Consider the following 23,629-nt stretch of genomic DNA (forward strand, 5'->3'; position numbering starts at 1 on the left):
GTGTCCATGCGTGGTGAAGAATAAGCGAGTCAGACTTCTTTCATAATCTTTAGCCTTCAGGGCATATTTTATTACTGGCAAAAATAATACTGTGTAAACAGCCACTGCTGTTTCCCTCTCTCCCAACCGGGATAATCTGGCGCGCTGTGAGAACGTGGTGACATCACATCCTGTACGTGCGTTACACTGTTTAACATAATACCGTAATGGTAAGAGTAAGGGCGCCACCTATTGGCAACACTTAACAAGAGTCAACGTTCAAATTTTTACTTTGTCTCAGTGAGATGTATTTAGGGGGAGACTTTGGGATTTTAATTTTCCAAACACAGAAAATAACTGAATGGTCGCTGAAGCAATCAGACATGACACCAGACTTAATGATCCTCAAAGGATTAGTGACGAGAATCCAGTCCAGAAGGGATGAGGAACCGGTCCTCTCGTCCACTCTGGTGGGCTCCTTGATTAGCTGTGTAAGATTTACACTCCTAAATAAATTTCTGTCATTGGTGTTAGGATGACCCGGCCAGTGTTTGTTAAAATCTCCCAAGACTATCAGTTCGTTTTGTGTGTTTAAAGAATTTATAGTAGACAAGATGAATTTAGTTGATTCAACTGGTTTAGATGGTGGCCGGTAGATGTTGCCAATAGTTAGATGTTTGTTATGAAACTTAATATTAATAAAGAGGCATTCAAAATGAATTGGCTCTACTGCAGGGGCGAGACGTTCAGAAAAAAGGTTAGAGGCAACGTATGTGGCCAGTCCACCTCCAAAAGCATCCCTGTCAGCTCGATAGAGAACATAGTTGTCAATATTCAACAGGTTCTCACCCCTATTGCGTCATACAACTGACGCGATCTTAAATACCGAATGCTTCTCACCATAGACGCGGACGGATTGCCTAATGTCTCAAGGGACAGACGCATTGGGTGGTCTAAGAAGAAAGAAAAAAAAGTAGTTCCTGATGCGGGATTCGATACCGCTCTGAAGGCTTCTTGGTTTACCAGCCACCCGTCGCTACCGTTCACGCCACTATAAACGACGGAGCGGCGCCGTCTCAGGCGGCGATGACCCCCGTGAGTCGCCACCGAGGCGAGCGATAGCGAGCCGAGTTGCCGCGACGAGCGGTGGGAACGCCGCATGAGCCGACTCAGCCGCGTTACCGAATTACGTGCCGTTATGGACAGAATAGTAAATCTTGACCAGGGGACTGCTTCCGCCTCCGAATGTGGCTCAAAGAAGGGACTACGTTAGCATTCCACGTTTTGTCAAAGGTAAAAGCACAAAAAAAAAGTAACTTCCCAGTCACTCTGGTTAGCTCAGTCGGTAGAGCGTGGAAATACAAATCCAGGGACCGGGGTTCGATTCCCCGTGACGGCCGTCAGTGAAAAATATTCCAGTAAACACATGTCGGCGCATGCGTACTAAGACTCTGTCTCGTCCAAAAACTCTCCGTCTCCGTCGCACCCTAGACGCAATAGTCACTCCCAAAAGGAAAGAAAGACACGGCGTCGGGAGGGTGAAGCAAAGGGGGTGAGAATGGGTTGCAATATTCATACTGGCATCAGAAATTAGTTCATGTAGACATGTTTCAGATATTGTGATGATATTTGGTTTGTAAAGGGTAACCCAAGTTCTGAGGTTGTCTATTTTGTTTCTGATGCTCCTAATGTTTATGTGAACAACCTTTAGACCCTTAATGGTTTGCAATTCAATTGCGCCCATGTAAGTGTGTCAAAGGTGTTGTGAGAGGAGGTGCAGGTAAAGAGAGACGTAGCAAGCAGGACAACAAACTACACTCTCAAAAAGGATGTGTTAAAAATAACACAACATGTGTTATTTCTTAACACAGCCATGTGTCTAGATAAGGACAACATACAATGTGTTGTTTTAACACCTGATTTTGTGTTGACAGATTTTACACATGTTGTGTGTTAAATGTGTCAACACACCGATATGTGTTAAGATTACACAAAGATAACACAGAGCTGTGTTGTTTTCTTTACACATTAAGTGTGTTATTTTATGACATTTTACACATAGCTGTGTTAATATTTTTTTATACAATTTTACACAATAGTGTGTTATTTTATGAATTTTTTAACATAGCTGTGTTAATGTTTTTTTATACAATCTTACACATTAGTGTGTTATTTTATGAAATTTGACACTTAGCTACATGTGTTAAATGTCTTTTACACAATTTTACACAAAAGTGTGTTATTTTACAAAATGTTACACAGCTGTAGGCCTACTTACTACTAAATACTAAAATGCTCACAAAAAGAACAAACAATTGCTTGACATTCAAGTACCGGTAACATTTATTCAAATGTATTTTACTTTCAGATGTTTTCTTTTTTCTTCCCCCTTTTTTTTTAAACAAACATTTTTTATTTAATTTTTTTAACAAACATAGTCAGTGCAAACTCTTACTTTTTATTTAACAAACTCATTGTAGTGTAAACTCCTGAAATGCACAATATGACTTGGTTTATAAAAGTATAATGGTTCATAAAAGTAAACAATTGAATATATTGACACTCACTCTTTCCTTTAACAAACTCAGTTGTAGTGCAAACTCTTGAATTTCATTTTTTCCCCAAGTTCTAACCAAGTGCAAACTCTTGAAATACACAATAGGAAATTCAGGTTTATAAGAGTAAACATCAGAATTGAGACAACTCAGCATTCCGCTCCACCATATAAGAATACAGACGATCGAAGTGTTTCACAGATACAATTTGAATACAAATTAATCACCTCATCCTTTTCACAATTTGGAAACATAATCTCCCCAAAGAGGTGCTCTCCTCTCAGGTCACAGTTCAAATCAAGAACACAACCAGTTCTGACAAGGGAGTGTTTTCAGAAATCTCTGAAAACATATTGTGCATTTTCAAAATCCTGCATCAAAGATTGGACAGTGGCATCATCATTTGATATAGATTATCTATTAAGCAAAGATGTTTTATGCTTTAACAATGATCATCCATATGAGTGTCCATTTCCCAGTCCAAATTAGTTTCTCAGTGTCCTGGTCAGAGGATGTTTCTGCGTCATCTTGTGCTGACCCATTACTTACATGGACCATGTGTTCAGCCTTCAGCGTGTTCTGGGTGTTCAACAAGAGAGTCATCTTGAAGTGGGATGGTGACATCCTTAGCCACTCTGATGTACTGTCTGGGCCGCTGTACTGGGGTGTCTCAAACACACAAGCTTTGGCTGGATGGCTCCTACTGCGATTGACCACTTTGACAGGCTGCACCGGCACTCAGCTGTCCTTTAAAAGAAAGAAATATCACTGCTTGAACAAGAGCAATGCTAATGAGTTTGGGTATTCAGTCATACCAAGGAAGCTTGCACAATGTCAGTGAGGCACAAGATATCAGATGTGCATTCATAAGCAAAAAATTAAATACAAATCATACAGTTAGGGTTTATATAGACTAGAGTGATGAAGCAATACTGTTTTCACTGATATCAGCCCAATATGTGATATTATTGTACCTATGCATCTCTCTCAGACACATACCTCCCTTTGAACACTTGGACCAGGTGCAACATGAGTCCATGGTTGATCCTTAAAAAGAAACAGAGCCATGTAAATCACAACAATGTGTTTACAGCTGTACAAAAGTACTTAAGTAGCTTATCACACTCAAAACATGATGCTTCCATGAGCAAAATTGTCTATGCTGTGATTTAAGCTAGCTGTGCTAGTAACCACAGCAATGCAAACCACAAAAAGCTGTTCTTAAATAAGCTTAAACCTTATAGGCTACATTGCAAAACAGCAGTTGGGCATTTAACATAATAATGATTTTAATAAAACGTTTTTATATTTCTTACCGTGTCTGTGAAGATATTACTGCAGCTTCTCCAGCTGTTCTTGTGGTGGTGGACAAAAAGCTGAAAACCCTTCACCAACGGTTGTGGTGGGTGGAGCCCCAAAAGATAACACATGTTGTGTTAAAGTCATGTGATGACCAGAGCCATACTGGTGATGACTACCTTATGTGTTAAAATTCGTATTTAACACAAAGAGTGTGTCTAGGATATTAACACAACATTGGTAAATGTAACACGTGTTGCGTTAAAGTCACGTGATGACTATCTTATGTGTTAAAATAGGAATTAACACAAAGAGTGTGTCTAGGATTTTAACACATGATTGGTAAATGTAACATAACACGTGTTAGAATATTTTAACACAAAAATTGTGTAAGATTTTAACACATCTGTTTTAAGAGTAGGACTAAACAAAAACATGACAAAAACATAACAAAAACAGAAAACATTAACCAAAACAAAACAAAAAACACAGCAAACATGCCACATAATGCCGACATATGACGGCGAGGTTTCCCAGCTGCTTTCCATAGGTCAAGACAGCAGAGTAACTTTGTGGTGAGTGCACGCGAGACTACGGTGTGCTAATTTATGTGTAGTACTGTATACAGTATATTAACAGTAAAGAGACAGGGATAGTAGAGTGTAGCGATGGGTAGCAAGACGGTCCAGGGAGACCTGAGAGGCACCAGCCCCATTTCCATGCAGAACAGGGAAGCCACAGCGACCGATGGTTCATAGAGGTACATTCAGCAAGGGACAGATTCTCCCCCCCCCCCCCCCCCCCCCCAAGTTGAAGTAACATCTGTTGGATTTTTTTTTTTTTTTTTTGCTTTTTTTTTAAATCTGCAGTGAGCCGCTCCCAGACCCTGAGGAGGGCGCCAGCCCATCGCATCATCCCATTTTAGTCAATCATTTTGTTTAATAGAATTGGGATCAGATTCATTGTTATTTATTTATGTATTTATTTTTATTTCCGTTTTGATTATTAAGTGTATTTATTTGTAAGGGGAGGGGGGAGAGGGAAGGGGGGGAAGAAGACCCCCCACCAAACCCCACACCACCAGCCACAACCAAGCCTCAACCAAGCCACACGGGGACCAGGAGCAGGCAGCCACCGCCAGCCCCCCCGACCCAGCCTCCGCTTCTTACACCACTACTACTTCACTATCCAAGTCAGCATCACTCAAGCACAGGACTGTGTATTATGTTAAAAATCAGTGTGGTATGAATAATGGATCAATAACAACAGTCATCATCTTCATCATCATCATCATCATCATCATCGGATCTCATTTAGGTCAGCATGACCATCACCAAAAACAGTTGCAGAATTAATAGATATAACAACAGTTTTATCGATTATAGTTCCTTGGATGGAGGAGTGTGTGTGTGTGTGTGTGTGTGTGTGTGTGTGTGTGTGTGTGTGTGTGTGTGTGTGTGTGTGCGCGTGCGTGCGTGTGTGTGAGCAGGCGCTCTGTGAAGCAGTCAGTGAGTGGGAGGAGGAGATAGCCAACAGACATAGCATTGACAGTTAATGAGAGATCGAAGTAATCCTAGTAAGATCCTAGTAATCATCATCATTCAAATCTTCAGTCACATAAAGACAGTAAAGTTATAGTTATTTTAATATGTATGAGGGCTGAAGGGTTCTCATAGTTCGCGGAGTTCGGTAGCAGGCGAACGGGACGGTGATGTGTGTAATCTGTATGCGACCGCAGAGTAAGTGTGTGTGTGTGTGTGTGTGTGTGTGTGTGTGTGTGTGGTGAGGGGGGGGGGGCGCGCGCACGCAAGAGAGATAGTTAGATAGATAGATAGTTAGATAGATAGTTAGATAGATAGATAGTTAGATAGATAGATAGTTAGATAGATAGTTAGATAGATAGTTAGCTAGATAGATAGTTAGATAGATAGATAGTTAGATAGTTAGATAGTTAGATAGATAGAGAGTGCTGTGCTTCTGCTTCAGTAAAGCCACGGTGTCTTCTCACTATCCCTGTACAGCTGACCATCCACGTAAAGTCTGTCAACTGAGATGACAGCTTTCTTTTTTTCGCCCAGGAATTCTTTCCTTATGGGGAACAGGATTTTGCGCCTCTCCATGATTTTGCGGGGGAACTGATCGTTCATCCCGTAATCCGTGCCTTTGAGCTCCCTTCCCCTTTGTTTAACCATGTCTTTCTGTTTGAAATGTTCAAACTTAACAATAATTGGACGGGGGCGATCGCGACCTTTAATCACCGCACCGAGGCGATGCACTCGATGGAATGTGATCTGCTTTACGTTGTCAGAGGGAATTTTAAGGTAGGTGGTCATGAACTCCTTTACAGCTTTTTCGGGGTCGGGTGTAACGCCGCTGGGGGGCTCTGGAATTCCGGAAAAAATCAGATTGTCTCTCATAGAACGGGATTGTAAGTCTAGTATTGTCTCTTTCATATTTTTGTTTTCGTGTGTGACGGTGGCCATTTGGTTCGTGAGGGTGTCAACGGATTGTTTGAGTTGTGTCAATGAGAGATTGGGGAAGAATTGGCCCACAAGACCAGACAGGCTCCAAAGTCCCTCCTTCCGTCTTCTGCCCCCCCTGACCTTCGTCATAGGTTTAGGCCCCCACAAGTTTTGAAAAAAAATATATATTTTGAAAAAAAAAAAAAAAAAAAAAAAAATGGCTGCCAACTCGGGAAACTTGGGCGGGGGCAGCAAATGAGTTATTATTATTATTATATTTTTACTAGTCTGGGATCACTTCACTTTTCGGGCTTGTAACCGGTCTGGAGCGGAAACCACAAAACGTCATGTTGTAGTACTCAAAGGACTACAATTTGGCCGGAACTATCCACCGGAAACAGTTTAACCCAAAATAATTCCCCTGCGCTCAAGGACATACTTTTAGGGCCTACCTAATAAAGTCCTTGATGCGTAGTAGTTTTGCTTTTGAAAAATGTGTTTAGTATAATGCATCTTTTAGTCCAACTCGTAGCGACTGGAAAGACTACACTATAGGCTACTCGAGCATTTTAATAGAGATTGGGGAAACAAACGGAGGGAACCAAATCAAAGCGACGACGCTTCTTCTAGTGGTTTCCGCGCTTTAGGCGGAAACCAAACGGCCATTTGTGAACAAACACCAGGCTTTCTCTCTGAAAGCCTGGTGGGCGAGGTTATATTTTTACACACAATCCAGGAGCATTGACAGGCCTGACATTGACAGGCCTGACAAGGCTCGGCTGACACAAACACACTACGTTGTCAATTCACCATACAGTAAAGGAGGAGGGGAGCGCACTTTTTATGATCTATATACCAGTTTGCTTGTTTCTCTCGCATACATCTGGCAACACTCTTCTTTCGACTGTCCAGTGTTTTGTTTTATATACCAGTTTGCTTGTTTCTCTCCCATAAGTCTGGCAACACGCTTCCTTCCTCCTCTCTCCACTGTCCACAGTTTGGCTAATGGCTAATGCTAGCTCCGGTAGAACTGGTCGTTTTAAACTCTATAAAGGGAATTAAAAATGCTATCCTTAGATCGCCAACAAGTGCTGTCCTTATACTCCCATGGCATGGACTTTGTTTGGAATTATCTTTGTTGTTCTTCAGCAACGTGAGACGTTATGTCAGTTATCACGCACACGCACACACACACACACACACACACACACACACACACACACACACACACACACAGGCACGCGCACACACACACACACACACACACACACACACACACACACACACACACACACACACACACACACACACACACACACACACACACACGCACACTCCACTGGCCTGGCCTCAGTGTGAAGGAATGGTGCCCTCTGCTCTACAAAATATTTCATTACACTACCATCCACACGGCTCCCAGCACCGGCCAGTTTTTTATTTATTTCTTTTTATATCGGCGGGGAATTTCACCGATACCGATATGCCCAAATAAGGCCATATCGGCTACTGATAATCGGCGGCCGATATATCGGTCTCTCACTAGTTTATTCAGCATCTTGCTCCTACCATAGTTCACTGATGTATCACGTGCTTGATTTTACATCACACACGGGAAGGCTTCCAGCTGCTCCTGCACTTCCGGCTTCAACTTACACTCATCGCCAAGCATTTCTCTCAAAATGTTAGAGAGACCAAATTTAGCAATAATCGTAACAATCATTCTACAGCCGGCTGGGCAATGAGTGTAAGTTGAAGCCGGAAGTGCAGGAACAGCTGGAAGCCTTCACGTGTGTGATGTATAATCAAGCACGCGAGACATCAGTCGACCAGGCTAGGAGCAAGATGCTGAATAAACTGGTGGGAGAAGACAAGACCCTCTTCAGCAGGTCTAGAGTGCATTTTGCCCGCCTGCCCCTCTGCCAATATGCTCATCCCCCACATCCAGCGGGTGAACTATAGAGTGAGTGGCCTGTTACAAGCCAGCAGCTGAGCCAATCTTGTGGGGGCCTAAACCTATGACGAAGGTTAGGGGTGGCAGAAGACGGAAGGAGGGACTTTGGAGCCTGTCTGGTCTTGTGGGCCAATTCTTCCCCAATCTCTCATTGACCTGTTGGCTGTCCTCAGTGATGATAATGATGATGATATCGGAAGAGGATGAGGTGGAGTTTGATGAGATGGAAGACACTGACCAGTGAAATTGTTCTTTGATAACTTACGGACATCGATTCAAAATGGTCTGGGCGCATCATAAGGGTCCTAAAAAAACAGGGTTCGAAAACATGTCATTGGGGTGCTGGTAGACCCCTCTCTCCTGCCCTACTAAAAGGCTGCCACAGCATTGCAAATATAATAGAAGTTTAGACATTTAAAATGGAGCCTACACTTAAAGGCTGATGTTGTACCAAGTATGTACAACTAGTAACTTCCTCCACTGGTGATGTCATCACTGTGCATTTCTGTACAGCTGCCTTTTCAGAACTTCTCATTTTAAGTCATCTCAATATCATTATATTTAAACAGCAACTGATATAGTTGTCTAGATATGCCACAAACAGAACATTAATTTAATCCATTGAAATATTGAAATATAACAATTATTTAAAGTGCAGTCAGTCATTTGTGGTCATGTGCCATTTTATTTATGTGCTATAACATTCACAGTCTTAACAATCCATGAAACAGATGGCTATTATTGATGCATGTTACATTACATAGTGTCCCCTTTAACTAAATATGAATATGAATTATCCTCTTGAACCCCGGCCAGCATGATTATACTCAGAGGAACATTTGCCAAAATAGCAGATCTACAAGTTCAGATCAAATGGTGAAGGGATTTGGTTTACAGAGAAAGAAAGGAGAAAAAAAGTGGTTCAAGTATTGTAACTCTGGTCCGTTTGACTAAGAATAGAGGGTTAAAGTGGTTCGATAATATACAGTGTATAATGGGTAGAATTGCAAGGCAGACAAACCAAAGCAAACACATCAACTATTACATGTACAGTTTATCTATCTATCTATCTATCTATCTATCTATCTATCTATCTAGCTACATAACTATCATAATAATAATATTACTACTACTACACAACCATTTCACAAATCCAACGGCGATGTTCATTACATGATACTTTGCGGCGTCCTCCATTACCAAACACAACACAGTCTTGTCCTCCAGCAGCATTATTAGGCTCAAGGCCAGGGCGCGGGTACCTGTATAAGTATAAATATTTCATTCATGACAATACCTTCATAAGAATGTTTTATTTTTAATCTAAATTATTAATGTTATGTTTATGTTTTTAAAAGATCAAATGTTTAATACCAAAAATGTGAGGAGGAAATATGTGAAATGTAGAGTAGAAGAATCATATCTTACGGTGTGGTCAGTGGTCCTTTTGTCTCTCTGTCACTCAATCCCAGCCACAACCACTGGGTGTAGTCTCTGCCAACGACTCTGTCAACAAAGTCCTGGACAGAGAAGCAGCTGGTTACTGAAGTATAATCTGTGCAATAGTCTAAACTAAATGTAATTATTACAGCAGGCACTAATGGACACACACACACACACACACACACACACACACACACACACACACACACACACACACACACACACACACACACACACACACACACTGTACCAATTTTTCTTTGCACTTTATGATCATCAGGTCAGCTTGTCTGCGTCTACAGTAGGTTCTGCTCTGCTCCCAGGTTCTCCTCTCAGTAGAGATGTAGTAGCACACACCATCACCAAATGTAAATCCACGTGATTCTAACGACAACATATAATGTAAGACACTGTTTTTATGTGCTCAGATGACGTAAGAATGAATAAAAAGTGATGTCTTACTGACCACAAAGAAGAATCTTCTTGATGGTGTCTCGTTCAATTAGTTTGGTATGTCTGGTCTGTAAGTCTTCAAATCTGATCTCACACTGGTCTCTCTGTTCAGTCATGTTGTCAAAACTGGTCTTTAACTGATCAAAATTGGTCTGCAACTTGTCTTTCTGTTTGGTCATGTTGTCATGTGTGGTCTGTAACTTGTCAAAACTGGACTGCAGGATGTTTTTCTCTTTAAACGATGCACAATCTGTAAGAAGGAGAATCAACAAACAGGTTATCTTTACATTCAACGTCCTTCTGAGTGTTTTCTTCTTTTGACAATGAGACAGAAATACGACATGGCAGGTGGGGAGTGGTGATACACATTAGGGTAGGGTTAATCTGGGTTCCCAGAAGCTTCTCATTTTCGCCACTAGGGGGCATGGGGGGAGTGTGGAGAGAAGCTTCTGGGAAAATAGTATTATATTCTTGGACAAGAGGAAGTTGGTCCGCTCAGCGGGGAGAGTGATCCAATCACGTCGCAGCCAGCCCAGAGTAAACCCGCCTCCACCGGATGTAAGCCTGGTGTGAATCCACGAAAACATTCCGCATGGAAACCAAATCAGAATCCAGTCAACACCAGGCAGTGGCATTACAATACTATGGCTACATCGGCGACCAACCTCCAATGTTTTGGAAACATTTATTGAAAATGTGGGACATGGCGTCGGAAATCGATGGTTTTAAATGCTAGCAGAAGCAATGTTTAGCTACTCTAGTGAATATTTTCGCCCTTTGTTCTAATTTCTGCATAGGCCTACCGCCTTTTCAGTGGATTGACCAGAATTACGTTTTTCAGGAGAGTGGAAGACTGTTCAAGAACAGAAGATTTTTATTTTTTATTTTTTAACCTTCATCCTGCATTCACTTGGCTGCCCTTTTTACTGGTGAAATGGAACACGGTAAGGACAGGGGTCTGTTAACCCCGCTTTTGACATGATAATATAATTAATATAAAATAAGAATGCATTTTCAGTGAAGCTCTATTATTTCCCTTTAGCGTTGTTCACACTTAACAACCACGAAGGGTGGAAATGTTGGCATGTTAGCTAGCTTGAGCTTCCCAACTTTGGCCATAGCTGGCCAGCTATGTCACCATGTTTACCATGACGTTATTGGAAGCGATAATGTGATGATATCTCCCGATACAACCGTCATGTTTAAGGGCTAATGTGGTGTCAATAACATGACGCTATCTGACTGAAAGAATTACATTTTAATGAGGGCTAACTAGCGTGAGCCATTAAAGCTAATGAACTAAAGCTAATGTTAGTGTAGCAGGGTGGGCGTTGACTCCCACCCTGCTCATGTTTCAGTCTCCTCCCACTAATCTGCAGGCTGATTACCTGCAGTACTTAAGCAGCACATCCTCTGCCCCTGTTAGCTTCTCCTCTGATTTGGGTCCTGACAAAGGTGTGTGCAAATTCTGACAATGCCGTGCTTGTTTCACGTGCATCAGCACGGGTATGTCTCGCCTATTCATTGTTTAGTAAGTGCTGCAGTTCATAGTCATGTTAAGTCATTCATTTGACTGGTGGTTTTATGTTTTAGCCCTGGTGTGCTACTACTGGCTCTTCATTGAGAGTAGTACATTGGTCTGGAGTTGCCTACATGTGTGGGTGTAACTTCACGACACAGAAGGTCCATGGGCGCATATGACTGCAAGGCGGTGTGTTTGCTCATGGCTGCATGGTATGTTATTTGTTTGTCTTTGTTTCGTCATTGAGTTAAAGCAAGTATTTTTTAGTTGGCTAATAGTGGCGCTTGTATTCCCAGGGCTTGGTGAGGTGAGGAAGACTGCGCTGCTGTTTTGCCTTAGCCTTTATTGGAATAGCTTCACTAATACTGAACATCTTCTTCAACCATGAAGTCTGGAACACCAGTCTTTAATATTACTGGCTTTTAATATTGTAATCAAATGTATAGAAACAATGTATTGTACTAGGTTCTCACTAAAGTCTTGTTCTCTGTTTTAGTTCTGGTGCTGAGGCCTCAGGTTGGGACCAGACGACGCCCGCTCCAGGTGTGGTGGTATCCATTGTGTGCTTTTAGATTTGTTTTATTGTTTTGCTGTGGTTTGGGGTGCCACCACCCTGGGCAGGCTAGCCAGTTCCCCGTCTCCCTGGTACGCCTCAGTGCCGAACCCTAGAGTTATTAGACAACACCAATGTGAACCAATGTGTTGCTACTTGAATGTCTTATCATTAAAGTGTTGTCTGTAAGCCCTTAGAGAATAAAACTGATATTGTTTATATTGACTCACGTATCTGCCTTTATTATTATAGTATAAGTACAACGAACCTTGTGGAGAGTCATTCATGTCTCAGGTGGTTTACTTAAATTAGATTACTAAAAACTATTTCCTAGGGTGTAATTCCCTAGGTGGTGTTGTTGGCAACTTTTAAATAAATACCACCATGTTACATTAGCACTAGTACTGGTCAAACAACCAGTGGTGCAAAAAGTTCTCAATTTCTTTACTTAAATACAAGTCTTTAAAGTTGATATAGCTTTTATAAACCACCCCTAGCCATGATTCACTGTAGTCGCCAGGTCTATGGGAACAATGCTGTCCCTACAGCATCTCTGTACCCAGGGTGTGAATCCTTATTCGTATTCTTTTGTTAATCCAATGGCAAACAGAACAATGGCCATTATTTGGAAACTATTCCAGGTACTTGATGAACAATAGATGTTTTCTAAGGGTATCATAGCCTACTAATGGGCGTCATCTTACATTGATGTTTTAATGCAATAACAAGAATGCAGACATTCTTTGCACACTTATTGGCTACTTGACAGTTTGAAAATATTGGTGTATTTCTAATAACTAATTAAATCTTGTGATGTTTGGTTTTTCACTTTTTCCACAGGTTCTGCAACAGCTAAGAACAGATGTTAATTTTAGGAAATGCCATGGACTGGATCAGAGAGCTGTGTTGAGTGTGTTTCCACCCTGTTGGCATCAGTACCAGTGCAGTAACAGCATCAGCGTCTTAGGGACAACATTCATGTAGGAATGAAATGCAGATTTTGTGGTGGACACACTTGACTTCTGGTCGAAATGCAACCTCTGGTTGTACAAATAAAACATGTTATGAAACTTGCCTGGACATTTATTTGAATATGCAAATATGTAGAATGTTTTACTATTAACCTAGCTTAATGTATCACATGGGCTGAGTATTACTATAAATCTACAATATCATTCTGTACCACTGGATGTTATGATCTGAGTCATAAATGTAGATTTAGTGTTATTTGTATAATTATGTTTATGGCATATTAAGGAACTGCTATAGCAAATACTTGCTCATTATATTCTTGATCAGCATTACTTAACAATCTGCAAGTAATATTCCTTGACATGGCAATAGTAATTAAGTTGATGGCGTGCCACTGTATACCTATTTAATGTTCTCAATTACAATGTCTAATTATTCAGCAAATGTGTACATAAAACATTCTAAAACAATGTAGAATTGCCAAAGGATGCCGTTTGGAAACAGGCTGGGTTGTAGAATAATTTCTGTGAAATAAGTGTTGGGGTTGGGCCATATGTCAGTGGCGGAGTTATAGGGGAAGCAGCCGATGCAGTCGCTTTAGGGCCCGGAGGGGGGAGGGCCCGAGCTCCCGGGGGAAAGAAAAACAATATATATATATATATATTTCCTTTTTTTTTTTTTTTTTTAACACAATATTCAGATTTCAGAATCAGATTATGCACCGAACGCATGCTGCATGGGCCTGGGGTCATTGCCTGTTCACATAATTAATTGAATGAATCCTACTGTAAACAACAAACTGTTAATTAAAATGTTTTCAATTAAATGACTGGTGTCTTGATTTTTCTTTCACATGTGTCCAGTCCAATGTTTCCTATGCAAGAATGTCAAAATGATGATTGCTGGGTAATGTTGTCCAATTGCCAAGTCTTTGAAGTCTACCTCTGACCGCTCTCATCATGTGATCGTGACTGACAAACAAATTGATGCGCAGATGGAGAAGGACGTGCGTAATGCGGCTATGTTTTGGAGACAAGTAAGGTGACACTAACTCTGGCCACTTGCAACCAATCATTCCGGGGGCATAGGGAGAGGTCAGAATCAGATTCAAAACACATTTGAAAATGTTAGGGCACGGAGAGTAAAACGTCATTTTGACGAGCTTTGTGAAGATGAGCGCTTATCTGATCCAGAAAATTATTTCAGAGTAAATATCTTCAATGCCATTCTTGATATAATAATCACCCAGCTGTCGCTGAGATTCATCTGTATGCGCGCAACTTCCCATCTGTTTGAGGCTCTGCACCCCACGACCCTCCAGCAAGCAGGCGATGATGAGCTGTATGCCAAGGCCAAACGTCTGTCTGATCACTACAGCAGGGACATAGGAGACACTTTCCCTTCTCAACATTCAGGGCCAATTTTAGACAAGAGATTGCGTCCTCCTCCACGACCGTGTTTGGTGTGTTACAACTTGCTCGAATGCTCTGTTTGGATCACCAGTCTATAACATCAACTTTCCCTGAAGTGTGTACTGCCCTGTTATTATTTCTGACATTACCTGTGACAGTGGCAACAGCCGAGCGATCGTTTTCAAAGTTGAAACTTATTAAGACACCTGCGGAGTACAATGGGCCAGGAGAGGCTCAGTGGACTGGCTATCTTGTCAATAAAAAACATCAGAGCCCAGGAGTTGGACATTAAAGAAATCGTTGAGGATTTTGCCCAACGCAAGGCTCGCCGTATGCCATTTAAATAGGTGAGTACAAGACAAGTGCTTTCCCCCCCCTCTCCTCCCTTATACAATTAATAGTTGTCTATTGTTGGGCTGTTGTTACTGCATCATTGCGGAGAGCTGTCCATGGTGCTGAAACATTTATTTTCTCTCTCTCTCTCTCTCTCTCTCTCTCTCTCTCTCTCTCTCTCTCTCTCTCTCTCTCTCATATTGTATTCTCTACAGAATGGAACGGACAGTAGCCAGTGAGGTTTCTCGTAACGACTCACTCAAGAGAGGGAGATGGGCTTGGCTTGCTTCACAACAGACAGTGATATAATCATTCTTTATTTTGTATGACCCGGGACTTTAAGTTGACATGTAATAGGCCTATATGATTGTCTGTTTCTGCCAACACTTTCTGCTACAGTGCTACTGCAATGCATTTTGTTAACTTCAGGGCTGGCTGCCTTTTTTTCTTTTAATTTAGAAAACTCAGTGATTTACATTGACGCTGTTTAATAGGCTCATGACTGTTTCTGCCAGCAGTCGCATTTTGATAACTGCTTACAGCTTGGTTATTGATAACTGCTTATGCTTATTTTGTATTTTGTCCATAATAAATGTATAAGCTGGTTTAAGTAGCCCAAAGTAATAATGTCTCACATTCTGATGGCCGCTGTTGCCTACTGTATTTGATTGTGTTGCCAGCCGCTGTGCTGCGCTGTTTCTGACCAATTTTGAAGGATGGATGTGTGTGTGTGTGGGTGGGGGGGGGGGGGGGGGGGGGGGGGGGCTGTGGTGAAAACCTCACATCAGGGCCCGACGGGGGGCGCTACGCCACTGCCATATGTTAAGATGTATCCCTACTGACTTACACTTATACATTTTATAGGCTATTCAATTTTAACTCACTTTACTGTAAAGTAAAAGTAATGGAATACTATTATGATTTTTGGGACCATACTAAGGGATGAACCCTACTGGCTGCTCATCCAGACATCTGTCATATCAAAACTTGACTATTGTAACTCTCTCCTCACTGGTCTCCCGGCATGTGCACTTAAACCTCTCCAACTGATCCAAAATGCCGCAGCACGACTGGTCTTCAACCAGCCTAAGTTCTCACATGTCTCTCCCCTTCTCCGCAGCCTCCACTGGCTCCCGGTTGCGGCCCGCACGGAACACAAAACACTGATGCTGACCTTCAAAGCAGCCAAAGGTATGGCTCCTCCATACCTCCAAAACCTGATCAACCCCTACACCCCCACCCGTTCACTTAGATCAGCCAACACAGGGATGCTGACAGAACCGTCGCTAAAAACCCCAGGGCAAAAATCCACTCGTCCGAGACAGTTTGCCCTCCTGGCCCCCAAGCTGTGGTATAAACTCCCTGTCGCACTTAGAACAACGGACTCACTCGCTAGCTTTCGCCGTGGACTGAAGACTCACCTTTTCAGACTCCACCTAAACCCTTAGCACTACTGGAAAAATCAATGTCCATACATGAAGCTAGTTAGCATTTGTTTTTAGGTTTTTTAGAAACCTTTTTTTCTTTACGGATTATATTGTTTTTCTAGATAGATATTCATTTGCATTTGTTATATTGCTGTTACTGACATTTAACCTTGTTTATTATTGTGATGTGTTTATCTACTTATTGTAAATCGCTTTGGATTAAAAGCGTCTGCTAAATGCCTAAACTGTAAACTGTGAAGAAAAACGACAGTCAAATGCTCCAGACCAGTCCACGACACAAACAAACTTCATTGAAATCATTGACCCCTTATAAAAAATAATGCTAACATGTATGAACAATGTTTATTGGTTGGATTCAGTCATTTGAATGGGTTGATTCAAAGTAGATCGGTGATTCTGTTTATTTTGTATTAATTTAGTTTCCACTTCCCGGTAGACGTTTCCTACGGTCCCATTTACACGCTGCACCCGACACCGCATCCTTTTCTTGATTGGCTGTTGGTTTGGGAAAAAAATCACAGTGGCACCGCCCCTCCTGACCAGGTTTCAATGCGTATCCCACTAGACTAGGGTAGGGTAACCTCTGCATAATGACTGCTTTACTGACATCTGTGTCTGTTATGTTTAGTTATTTCTTCCATTCATACCGGTATGTGTCTATGTCTATGTGACCTATCCATTATAAATGTTGTCTAGGGTGTTAGTTACCCTCTGAATAGTTTCCAGTGCACTGGTGTATGAAAGTCCACGGACCAGTGAGCCATAGGTAGTCGGCTAATAGACTAATTAGATCTAATTCTGGTCTAAAAGTGAACGTTTTTAGCATTTGTTTTAGTGTCTAGATTATATAAATATATTATATAGCCGTTGAAATGACGTTGTTTCAACTTGTAGGCTAAGCCTCCAGCCGTCTAAAAAAACCTTTAAATCAGTTATAACCCGGTTTTAGCCTAGACGTTTAGACATATTTTAGACGTCTAATAGCCCTAAAAATGCACATTTGGTCCATAATGTCTGCTCCCTGTTTTAAACTCTACATAAACACCAGAAGAAACTGTTCAATAACGTCTGGCAACGATCCAAACATATATTGGCAGTGAGTGGATTTTAAATAAACGATCTATCTCACCAATCAATAAGCCTATACTGCAGCTCATGCATGCAGGGAAAATTCACCTAAATAATGATCAACCTGCTTCAGATCTCACGCCAATCCATGTAAAACAAAAAGGTAAAATATCTAAAATATTCATTCAACGGCCATCAGCAGAATGTGTGAGTCAAATCATAAATGTACAGATAGTGTTTATAGAATGCTACTCACAGAGTGTGAGCAGGACAATGATGCCAACCAATAGCAGAAGACACAACAGCCCCACACACACTGCAGCAGCTATGTAGAGATTATGCTTTGAATCTTCAGAGCCTGAAAAAACAAACAACATCAACACAATAGACTCGATCATCATCACACTTACTTTATATTTGGGTTTAATAGAATTTAGTTCCAAAAGAAATTCAAATAAGTCACAACTATGCTGCTGAGAGATAACATTAATGTAGAGCAGGGGTCGGCAATTAGATTTGGCCTCGGGCCAATTTTTTTCTAAACTTGAGATGGGGGGCCAGAACATATAATGAAAGGCTAATTTAAGAAATTCATAGTTAAACAGTGTTACTGGAACTCCAAGATATACTGCCTTACAAGACATAGGCATCTGTGATAAAAAGAAAATAATATATATGTGGAAAAACAAGCGGTTCCCCCCCCTTTCTATTTGCAAATATTGATGGACTGATGTAGTGAAGCCTTTAATAATTGTAATGATTAGCCTACATACTTTTATGTTAATAATTATTATTTCCTTCTTCTCTGCTGCCAGTCGTAGGCTACAACATCACATAAATATAATCATGAATCATGATTCATAATGAATCACTTTGCACATCTCACAATTCTGTGCAGCACGTTGTGAGTTTGTAGATTCAATATACTGTGCGCAAGTTGCGCAACACCTCTGCACGTCGACAAATTGGTCGTTATAGTGAAGTGATCGCAGCTGCTCGGCAGAAAGAAGAAAGACTGCTAGAACGCTAAACATCAGCCTTATCTGCTTCAAATAGGCAAGCTAGAGAAATGACACATGAACCAAAAGCATAAAGAAGAGGAAACAAGTGGAAAGGGGCGTTTATAGAGGAATATGGACAGAAAATGTGCTGTTTATCCTACCTGGACTCATCAATGCAAAGCCCCTTTAGAAGCACAACAGCTTTGCCGTTAAATTTTTGGCTGCTTGAAAGGAAATAATTTTAGACAGAACCAAGATGAAGCATGGATGGCACCTCCAAAGTTAGATTCCACGCACTCTGACCACAGGTAAAAGCTCACAGCAGCAGCAAGCAGCAGCACCGCCACTCAGTCAATTTCAATTCAATTCAAAGGAGCTTCAGTCACTACACATGGCTGCTGCGTGCTCCCTCTGCCTATTCACTCAGCATGATTACGTTGAATATTAAAAGCATGTGGGAATGTGTTCTCTGGTTGGACATTATCCCTACGAGGTGGGACTGTCAGTCCAGTATTGTATAAAAAATTAAGTAATAATAATAATAATCAAAATAAAATAAAAACATAATTCTCAAAATAATCTGGGGGGCCAGAAATAATTTCCAAGGGGCCAGTTTTGGCCCGCGGGCCGCCTATTGCCTACCCCTGATGTAGAGTATCTTTTCAGTGTTTCTGGAATGTTTTAACACAGTGAACATTCATTTACTACACGGCCAGGGTCACGTTGAACTTTCTTTTTGACAAAATTATGTCTCTTTTGACTACAGAACTAAGTGAACCGTGCTATGTAATGAAACATATTCTCAGGTTACAGATTTGTTTCCACATGCTACGGCTCGCTCTCAGGAGGTAGAAGTAACACTCCTGAGGTCTGGGAACTCAGGGTCAGAAGTTATACTTTTTTGTTTTTTATAGTTATTATATTTATTTTAGGTGAACATGACAAATCAACTAACTAATTCTATTTGTATATTTTTTTAAGAGTAATTTCCTTTAAGACGTACTTATTGTAATGGATAGTAAACTGGATAGTAGAGTAAGGTGGGGTAAAAGGCCCCCCCTAAGGAAAATGTCTATTTTATGACCAATTAAAATACATTTTGATATTAATTCAGTATGTACATGTTAACAATGCTTTACCCAATACACCTATATGGGCATCATGTTGAAAAATTAGATGCATTTGATTTTATAGTACAAAAAGAAAAACATGTAAAAAGGGCCTATTGCCCCACTACTGGGGTTGGCCCCCCTCTATGGGGTAATAGGCCCCCTTCTATGTCCTGGAGCAGAATAAGTGCTACAATCATGAAAATTGCCATGAGCATTTTCCATGGGTCACTTGACAAGATAATTGTCAGAGGAATTTGAATTTTCAAGATGGTGGCCATTTTTCAAGATGGCTGACACCTTAGTGGAGCAGTTATGTGATATAATAGTTTATTTGGTGATATAAGTATGAAAATTGGCATGAGCAGTCTCTGTGGGTCACTTGACAATTAGCCACCCACAGCTACTTGAAATTTCAAGATGGCGGACATTTTTCAAGATGGCCGACACCTTGTGGAGCAGTTAAGTGATATAATGGTTTATTTGGTGCTCCACTAAGGTGGTGGCCATCTTGAAAAATGGCTGCCATATTGAAATTTCAAGTAACTGTGTGTGGCTAATTGCCAAGTAAGTCTGGGTTTCCGAGGCTAATTGCCAAGTGACCCACAGAGACTACTCATGCCAATTTTCAGGCTTGTATCACCAAAATACCCAGGGGGCAAAGGAAGGTGTGCTGCATTTGCCCTGACATAAAAAGTTGTCCACCAGAAATATTATCTATGACCCAGTAGGATCATCACCTATATGGACAACCCGGTCAATTTGTACAACAGTCCAATATGGCCGCCTCAATATTAGCCCCTATTAGTTTTAATGGGGGGTGAATAGGGCAAAATGTTAAACTGAGGGATATTTCCACGAAACTTCACAGGTTGATCAATGGTATACATATGAACATTTTTTTGTATTGCAAGTTTCCATGAAATCCAATATGGCCGCCACAATATGGCCGCCATAATGTAAGGACCCAGAAAATAGGTTTTGCCTCTAACTTCTGAACCAGATGAGCTAGAAACGCAAACTTGGTGTCTATTTCATGGTGTCTGACCATGGGAGAATCAATGGAATAGCTCATTTTATTATTGGGTGTGTCTGGACCTTTATTGTGCATATTTGCAAGATGGTGGACTCCCAAAATAGAGCTTTAACATAATTTCTACCATTATTGTTGACTGCTTTTGCAAATACAAGCAATATGAATCCATTTGCTAAGATTTATGGCACAGAAGGGACTTATACCTGTATTATTCTTGAGTTTGCATGTTGTCAAAATGGCTGTAAACGAGATATTATATTTACTGTCCAATTCTACTGTATGTAGTTGTAGCAAAGACTTCAGATAAAATCAGAGACCAAAACAATGTATCTTAGAAATTATTTTTTTATTTAAAAAAAAGAGAGAGATTATCTCAATGAAATGAATGCAACTGCCTTTTTGGGTCTTTCATACATAGACATGCACATGCTTTCCAACAACTTCAGCTTCAGGGAAATTATAATGAACACATGATTAAAACAGGCTGCATTATAATGCAAATAATTGCTAGTCACTATCACTGTCATGTGTACCTATCCTGCTGCATCTTGTCTCCAGTCCTTGGCAACGACACCCCAAGTAGCATGCAATTCCCTTCTTCGCACATGAAGTTCAATCACCCGAGAGAGACTTAGAGTAGAACCGCTGCTCCTTCACTTGGAAAGGAGTCAGCTTAGGTGGTTCGGGCATCTAGTACGGATGCCCCCCGAGCGCCTTCCTAGGAAGGTCCTCGATGCACGTCCCACTGGGAGGAGACCCCGTGGCAGACCTAAGACCAGATGGAAGGATTATATATCCAGACTGGACTGGGAACGCCTCGGTATACTCCCAGAGGGAGTGGAGGAAGTTGCGCAGGATAAGGAAATCTGGAAGTCTCAGTTGGAACTGTTACCCCCGCGACCCGATTCCGGATAAGCGGTTGAAGATGGATGGATGGATGGCACATGAACAGTTTTTCTGGCAGCCTTTGATACAGCTACATGATATTGCCTTGTCCATTGATATAGGCCAGGCTGGCTCTGTAGATGTACAGGGGACTGCCTTCCCATCACTGAGAGACCATCCATATTCAGTGAAGCAAGGGATGTCTGGCTTCGCGATGTGTGCAGTTTTATCTATTATTGCTGCAAGAGCAGCTCTTTTCAGGTGCAGGCCAAAGGCATTTTCTGTAGGTGGCAGCAGCTTCAACAGGGTTGATCGGTTATTTAGGAACTTGTACACTCTCAGCTTTGCCAGGTCAAAGTCCTCCGAATGGTCAGCTTTTGATGCATATACAGCTATTGTGAGGTCTCTAGCCTGATTCTTGACATCCTCTGAGAGGGAATAAGAGGAATTTTCACCAAACTCCTGAAGTGCAGGGAGATCTAGACCCATGCTGGTCTTGAACCATGCCTTCTTTCCAGTGAAAAAGGGATAGCTGGTGGTATCTCTGCCACTCAGGCTGTGAATAAAGGGCAGGGCACGACACTGTGCGAGTCCAAGGGCTGAGACCATGTGATGGATAGGAAGATATGCATGCTGCTCTGTTCTCACCCACAGCTCTGGAAGGTCTAGGAGGTGGGTGGCAGCATGATATAGATGCCTATATCATGCTGCCGCCATGGGAAGGCAGTCCCCTGTCCATCTACAGAGCCAGCCTGGCCTATATCAATGGACAAGGCAATATCATGTAGCTGTATCAAAGGCTGCCAGAAAAACTGTTCATGTGCGAAGAAGGGAATTGCATGCTACTTGGGGTGTCGTTGCCAAGGACTGGAGACAAGATGCAGCAGGATAGGTACACATGACAGTGATAGTGACTAGCAATTATTTGCATTATAATGCAGCCTGTTTTAATCATGTGTTCATTATAATTTCCCTGAAGCTGAAGTTGTTGGAAAGCATGTGCATGTCTATGTGTGAAAGACCCAAAAAGGCAGTTGCATTCATTTTATTGAGATAATCTCTCTCTTTTTTTTATATTTTTTTTTAATAAAAAAAAATGTTCTAAGATACATTGTTTTGGTCTCTGATTTTATCTGAAGTCATTGCTACAACTACATACAGTAGAATCGGACAGGAAATATAATATCTCGTTTACAGCCATTTTGACAACATGCAAACTCAAGAATAATACAGGTATAAGTCCCTTCTGTGCCATAAATCTTAGCAAATGGATTCATATTGCTTGTATTTGCAAAAGCAGTCAACAATCATGGTAGAAATTATGTTAAAGCTCTATTTTGGGAATCCACCATCTTGCAAATATGCACAATAAAGGTCCAGACACACCCAATAATAAAATTAGCTATTCCATTGAGTCTCCCATGGTCAGACACCATGAAATAGACACCAAGTTTGCGTTTCTAGCTCATCTGGTTCAGAAGTTAGAGGCAAAACCTATTTTCTGGGTCCTTACATTATGGCGGCCATAACTTGCAATACAAAAAATGTTCATATGTATACCATTGATCAACCTGTGAAGTTTCGTGGAAATATCCCTCAGTTTAAAATTTTGCCCTATTCACCCCCCATTAAAACTAATAGGGGCTAATATTGAGGCGGCCATATTGGACTTTGTTGTACAAATTGACCGGGTTGTCCATATAGGTTGTGATCCTACTGGGTCATAGATAATATTTCTGGTGGACAACTTTTTATGTCAGGGCAAATGCAGGTTTCCCAAAAAAAGGCTGGGTTTGCCCCCTGGGTAAAATAACCCTTTATATCACATAACTGCTCCAATTAGGTGTCAGCCATCTTGAAAAATGTCTGTCATCTTGAAAGTGTCCATTTCAAAGTGACCCATGGAAACTGCTAATGCCAATTTTCACGTTTGTATCATTAACTGAACGATTCTGCCAAAAATAAGCAGTTATTCTCTCCATGGGGCAAAAAGCCTCCGGGGGCTTCTTACCCCACACGAGGGGGGGGCCTATTACCCCAACGCTGTCATTGCAAAGAGTGTCATCTTAAATCTTAAACCTTTTTTATTTTTTTATTTTTTTAAGTTGATAATTTATCATAAGGCCTTCCTAATGATATACAAAAAAT

At 41.3% G+C, this 23,629-nt stretch overlaps 1 protein-coding gene and 1 long non-coding RNA gene across 2 annotated transcripts in view; both read right to left on the reverse strand.

Moving 5' to 3' along the window:
* Positions 1-2,762: 2,762 nt before the first annotated feature.
* On the reverse strand, positions 2,763-3,953 carry LOC308280802. The gene is made up of 3 exons (XR_013961783.1): positions 3,851-3,953; positions 3,534-3,581; positions 2,763-3,281 (listed from the first exon to the last, which is right to left on the reverse strand). It is a non-coding gene; the product is annotated as an uncharacterized lncRNA (long non-coding RNA).
* Positions 3,954-8,996: 5,043 nt separating this feature from the next.
* The window catches only part of LOC308280801 (uncharacterized protein), a 15,981-nt gene continuing 1,348 nt past the window's right edge, over positions 8,997-23,629 (reverse strand). The window contains exons 2-6 of the mRNA XM_080755119.1: positions 17,707-17,808; positions 10,156-10,392; positions 9,940-10,073; positions 9,675-9,766; positions 8,997-9,508 (exon numbers count right to left, since the gene is read on the reverse strand). Coding sequence (XP_080611245.1) covers positions 9,379-9,508; positions 9,675-9,766; positions 9,940-10,073; positions 10,156-10,392; positions 17,707-17,808 — 695 coding nt within the window. The 3' untranslated portion in view covers positions 8,997-9,378. The remainder of the gene's footprint in view (positions 9,509-9,674; positions 9,767-9,939; positions 10,074-10,155; positions 10,393-17,706; positions 17,809-23,629) is intronic.

This window comes from Nannobrachium achirus (assembly GCF_963921795.1).
Source record: "Nannobrachium achirus genome assembly, contig: SCAFFOLD_224, whole genome shotgun sequence".
Taxonomy (NCBI): Eukaryota; Metazoa; Chordata; class Actinopteri; order Myctophiformes; family Myctophidae; genus Nannobrachium; species Nannobrachium achirus.